General features: G+C 44.5%; 1 protein-coding gene across 2 annotated transcripts in view; it reads right to left on the bottom strand.

Moving 5' to 3' along the window:
* CCDC80 (coiled-coil domain containing 80) overlaps nucleotides 1-4,171 on the bottom strand; it is a 32,737-nt gene extending 28,566 nt beyond the window's left edge. The window contains exons 1-2 of one of the 2 annotated variants that reach the window (XM_048817545.2): nucleotides 3,492-4,169; nucleotides 1,204-3,128 (exon numbers count right to left, since the gene is read on the bottom strand). In XM_048817545.2, coding sequence (XP_048673502.1) covers nucleotides 1,204-3,117 — 1,914 coding nt within the window. In that variant the 5' untranslated portion in view covers nucleotides 3,118-3,128; nucleotides 3,492-4,169. Of the gene's footprint in view, nucleotides 1-1,203; nucleotides 3,129-3,491 lie in introns of both variants that reach the window. The other variant, XM_075118750.1, reaches the window with a different exon arrangement.
* Between the last annotated feature and the right edge of the window lie 1,829 nt (nucleotides 4,172-6,000).

Genomic DNA, 6,000 nt, shown 5'->3' on the forward strand with positions numbered 1-6,000 from the left:
AAAGTTGGATTCTGTGCTGTCTCATGCATCATCAGAACTGTCAGCTGAACTCCCATGGCAGATGGCAGAATCTTTGTTACAGGTGATGGTATAAGGGGCAGAAAGACCCTGGCTGGATTTTTGGAGCCCATGTGCTGTTTGTGACACTGGCCACTGGAAAATCCTTGTAAACTGAACTAACCCTGTGAGACTGAATGAGGAGCTCCCAAATGCTATTTTTCAAAGTGAACCTTTAAAGTGAATGGTGCCTACCAAAGAAATCATTTGAACTGGGGCTAAATTGTTCCCTTTCACAGGTGAAATGTTTTTAGATACGTACAATGGAAAAACGTACAATATTATTAAACCCTGGGAGAAGCAGCTCCAGACTGTGCTCAGTTTCTAAGCCTTGGAACCTCACCAGAAGAGCCTGTTGTAATTAAACTAGCATAGGGAGGGCTTGTCAGAGAAACCTAATGGCCCTGAATGACCAAGTCCCATCAGAAATTAATGGCAGCTCTGAAAATTCTACCTTCAGCATGTATACACGCAGGCATGTGTGCACATATACTTGCTCATACATGCCCATAAGCGGTGCCCAACCACTTGGCCTGTTTATAGAGTTTGGACACTAGCATTGCAATGAAACAGATGTCAGCTGGCAGAGCATGCTGGGAACTGGAATGTAGAGGGTAGTGGTAACACCAGCAAGCATCCCAATTTGGTTGGTGGACAAAACCCACATTGCGACCTCATTTCATTAATCATCCCAGATATACAGCCCATCACCTACAGAGCCAAAACAATGATGGCTGTTTGGTAGCCCCATGCAGAGCAAATGGAAGGGCTCCAGTCCAATTCTTTGCAGACAGCTGTCCACCATATCAAAGATGCCAACATGATTGGTACCCTTTATTGGCTGTTGCAGCAGAAGGTCAAGGACTGAATGGGCCATCGATGATGAACTCCCCTTTCGCCCCAAGAGAGAGAGAGTCCTGCTGATGCAAGGTTAAGAACAGGCACAGTGCAAAGGGCAGTGATGCAAGCTTCCCCACTGGAGGCTTTCATCTCCAAAGTTATCAGGCTGGTACCTTTCACCACCGTTGTAAAAAACCATATTAAAAAAAATAACCCCGCCCCAGATTTCCCATTCACTACAGTCTCACTAGGATGGAGATTTACTTTAATGGGTGAGGTGATAACACTCAGGAACATGCTACTTACAATGAGTCGCCGTTTGCCTTCAAAAAAATCCAGGAGGTTTGTCACTGATTTCCTGGAGGGCTGAAGGAAAGGCTTTGTGTTTGGCTTAAGATAGCCCTCGTTCTCAGTCCTGCTCCCCTTCTTGTTCTTCTTGCTACGGTCTTTGTCCTGCTTGTTCTTCTTCTCAGCTTTGTCCTTCTTGGCATGCTTCTCGCTCTTCTGCAGCTTGTCGGGTCTCTCCTTTTTCTTCTTCTTCTCAGGCTTGTCTGGTCGGTCGTGCTTCTTTGGCTCTTTCCCTTTCTTCAGCGGGACATTCCCTGCTGCAATCTCTTGCTCCAAGTGGGGAACAGCAGGCCTGCTTGGATCATATTTATCCTCGTATTCATTGCTCAGGATCTTTTCCTGGGTTCTCTTTTTAGGTGGCTTGGCTTTGGCTGGTTTGTGTTGGCCTGGAGTGACACTGGGATCCCGGTGAATATAGTCCTTCCGGTCTGTACGGTTGTCTCTAAATCTACCTGCGTTTGTCCTCGTGTAGTGCTCTGAGGCGGCTGTGGGAGCCTCTGTGTAGCTGTCATAGCTGGCAACTTTGCCAGGTCTCCGGGTGGCTACTGGGTGTCTCTCTGGGTGGCCATGCTGCCTGTCTCTGCGGTTCTCATTCCACACAGGGGTGTAGAAATCATCAGTGGCTGTTCCCCGTGGGGCAGTTGCCTCAGGCGCTGTGGGCAGCCTATGATAGTCGGAAGTGGTGTGTGACTTTGTGGTCCAAGTTCTCTGAGTGGTTGGAAGGGTTGTGGCTGTGGTGATAGGTCTGCTCGGCATCATCACTGTGTGGGTGGTTGTCTGGGTAGTGGTGGTTGTGGGAGGGAGAGTGCTGGCCCTCGTTGAAGGGGGAGGAGGAGCCACTGTGATTGTGATTGGTTTCTTCACTGTTTTGCTCCTTGTTGGCTGAACATTGCTTCTCCTTGGCTCCTCCTTCCTTACCGACAGCTGGACGTGTCCACCACTTGACGTAGGTCTGGTGCTGCCACCATTATTACCTTCCTCCACTACTTGCCCCTCCACCCTGGCAGCTTTGCATTTCTGGATGAAGCCCTTCTGCCTCATCTTCTCAATTTTCCTGATGGGGCTCTGGTCGATGACTTCGTACATGGCCTCTAGCCTTACAGGGTAAGGGTACCTTTCCTCCACCTGTAGGGTCTTCTTCAGCAGCACCATGCCAAATTTCCCCTTCTCCAGTTTCAGAAAGCTCATGAGCTTAGGGATGAGGCTGGGATCTAGAGGCTGCTCCAGGATTTTCCCTTCACTGGTTATCCTCCTGACTTTCCCTTCTTCCTCCCCTTCCTCATGGAACAACACGATCTGCTGGATGTGCCTCTCAGCCAGTTCGCAGTAGACGTCGCTCTTAAGCAGGCTCATCATGAGCCGGTAGTAGCCTTCAGAGGCATGAGGGGCAGAGATGACCCAGACTCTGTTCTTGCCGGCAAAGCTAGCCAGGACATTGGGAGAACTGGACCCTGAAGGGAAACGTAAAATCCGTGACCGAGACACCGCAGACTTCCCCTCATCCTTAATCATCTCAGGCTGGGGATGTTTGGCCGCAACGGTGTGTCTCTGCGTCTTCCTCACTCTGGCCCTGACACTCCTGGGCTGGGCAGGCACTTCATCTCGCAGCAAGTCAGGTCGTACATTTTTTGATGCCGGAGTATCCCTCTTGGCAACAGAACGTTGGAGATTCCCCAGTGAAGGTGTCCAACTCCCCCGGGATGCCTCTGACCTTCTCAGGAAGGAGAGCGATCCATTGCTAGCCCTGTGAGAGAGAGGCAAGTAACTAATTCCATGGCTCCCTCTGTCTGCTAGTCTCACTGTCTTCTCAGAGTCACACGCTAGCCATGTTGCCCACAGCATGGCTAAACTCAGAATTAGTGACCAGTTCATTGTGTGATCCACTTCAAAAGAAATGAGGAGAAAAAGTTAAATGTTAACAGTAGAATTTTAGATATAGACATAGACAGATATTCTTGTACTTTCTTAGTGACCAGAGAGCAACACATAGACTGTGGCGTTTCAGTTATACAAAGTACTAAATACAACTTAGTCCTGTCAGGATATTTCTATAAAAACTTTGAGGCTATTTCTAGAAAAGCACAGAGTAGATTAATTTAGGCAAAAAATGAGATAATCAGTCTATAACATGAATCTATTTATCTATCTATCTAAATAAGTCAAAAAATACAATAATTATGTTTACATCACACACACAGGCTCACAGAGGTGGTAAGCCAAGAGTTTGTTTTTAACTTAAAACTTACCCTCGCAGGAAAGTTTCTGTTCAAGATACGTGTATCCCAGCCCTTTCTTTAGAGGGAAAGCAATGCCATGGAGTTTTGCTGCAGCTCACTGGTTTTTATGTAACAAAACAGACTCCAGAGAATGTCCGGTTCACTGTGGAGCTTTTACTTTTTGTTTTTCTTCACCTTCTTGACAAGTGGGATGAGATGAAAGGAAATTTCCTTTGTGATTTTTGCTGCTCCATTTACCTGCCGGTCTGTCTTGTTTCTGTATCAGTCACACACACAGAGAGACATATTTCATCTAATAAAAGTGAACTCTCAGCTTTTTCTGAATCTCTCTCTCTCTTTCAAAGTTCCATGATCCTTCTAATCACTCCTTTCCTCCTCACTCTAGTTTAGCTCCTTTGTTTCCAGAGAGAAAAAGCCCTGGGATTAATATATTTTTCAGGCTGAAGCAAAACACAGGAATGCGATGTTGAGAAAAGAAGCCCCCTTTAGCCTGCTCTTTCTCTACCCACTTTTTATCCCCAATCTTTTCTTTTTCTTCTTCTTCCTTTTTGCTGGATGTGATCCCAGAAATTTCAGGATAACCTCAGCCCTGCTCTAAACCAAACTCAAACAGCAGCCGCCACTGGAAATCAGAGAAACTTCACTAAGAATTTAACAGATCAGCAGAACACCGCCTCCTTCCCACTTCAACTCACTGAGGGAGGGCGGAGGAAATTTCTTAGGGGGTTGAAACGTTTCACATCATCATCATAAATCACTTTGGAAAAGGATGACTGCGACCTTAACTCTTTAAGCACCTCAAGCTCTCAAACTGGCTTGACCTTCCCCCCAAGCCCTCCCTTCCTTGTCTTCTTTTCTCATTCCACTAAACTGACACCATCAAGTTAAAAATCATGTGCTTAAGAAACTCATTTCCTTACCTGTGTTAATAACAGCACATTAGATAGTCAAAAGCTGATAGAGGTTTTTTTAAAACTTGATTTCCTTCCCCCATTGTTACTGTTTGTTTTACTTTCTATATTTCAATCTGGGAAATAAAAAGAGACCAGTCAATTTCATCTTAGTTTCTAGTCAATTTCTCTTTCATATTCTCATACACAACTGCTGTAGTCTTTAATTTGCAAACAACCAAGTGGTCAGTTGATTTTTAAAAACTGGATCAAAAAAATTAAATATTAATTTTTGATTCACAGACATGCATTATGCAAGTCAAAAACAAAAAGATGCAAACTTGCAGAGAGAGATGTGCGAAGACTAGATCCCCAGCTGGTGTAAATTGGTGTAGATCTATTGACTGCAGATCCTCAGCTGGTGTAAACTGGCATAGCTCCATTGCAAACAGACATACCAAACTGATTTATACCAGCTGAAGATTTGGTCCACAGACTCTTGACTAATACCTAAGAGGTGGTAAAGCATCACTTATTGGTAATTGATATACAACACTTAAAAGTACTAGAATGGAAACATTGCTATTGCTCTTTGATTTGGAAAAGATGATGATCATCATCATTCCTATTTACAAAGCCTACTTTTATTTACAAATCCTAGATTAAATGTTTGATCAAATGTAAGTGGCCCTTTAAAAAAATGTAACACCCTACACTTTCCCCCTCTGTTTCAAAGTATTTGCATATTCATTCTCTCTCTGTCTCTTCTTTGCTTTGTGTTTGTTTTAAGTTGGCAAGTGCTATGGAAAACATTGCTAGTGTTTTTATTTTACACTCATATGGGTGCAATGTTACATATTTGTGGTTCATGGGTTGCTCTTGATGTAGGTCTGGATCCTGCAATGTGCTGCTAATCTCTTAAAAGGAGTGGAGATCATTCACTCTCAACCCCCTCCAGGATCAGGCTTAAAAAGAGAACCTCCTTGCAAAGCAATGTGTTGGAGACAAACAACAGTGGCTGGACCAGTGCCCCTGGTGTGTTGTTCCCTGGCTAGCTGGAGCTGGGAGAGCTGTGTCACTCCACTGAGCTCCCAACTCTGGCACAGTGAGGTGTCAAGGGCTTTTGATGAGCTCAGAAAAGATGCCTGTCTAGACTTCCTCAGCCAAGGAGAAGCCACCGTGCATGCATCCACAGGGTCATGATGTAGATCTGCTGATGCAGATCTATTGGCTGCAGTAGTTAGGGATTGTCCAACTGTATATTCTATTACACTAATATGCTGAGACATATGTAGGAAAGTGATTTACTGCATGATACTCTGATAAAAAATTAGTACTATACAAAATCAGTGTAGCCTAGTTCAAAACTTGGTTAACTGATAGATCTCAGAAAGAAATTGTAAATGGAAAGTAATCATCCAGCCAGGGTGTTTCTAATGGGGTCCTTCAGGGACCTGTCCTTGGCCCAATCCTGTTCAATATCTTTATCATTGGTATAAAATTTGCAGATGACACAAATATTGGTGGAGATATAAATAATGATGGGCACAGATCAGCTAAACAGGCTGATTTGGATCACCTGTTAAGAGGGCTCATTTGAACAACATATGTTTCAAAAGAGCCAAATG

The sequence above is a fragment of the Caretta caretta genome, chromosome 1 (genome assembly GCF_965140235.1).
Source record: "Caretta caretta isolate rCarCar2 chromosome 1, rCarCar1.hap1, whole genome shotgun sequence".
In the NCBI taxonomy this organism is placed as follows: domain Eukaryota; kingdom Metazoa; phylum Chordata; order Testudines; family Cheloniidae; genus Caretta; species Caretta caretta.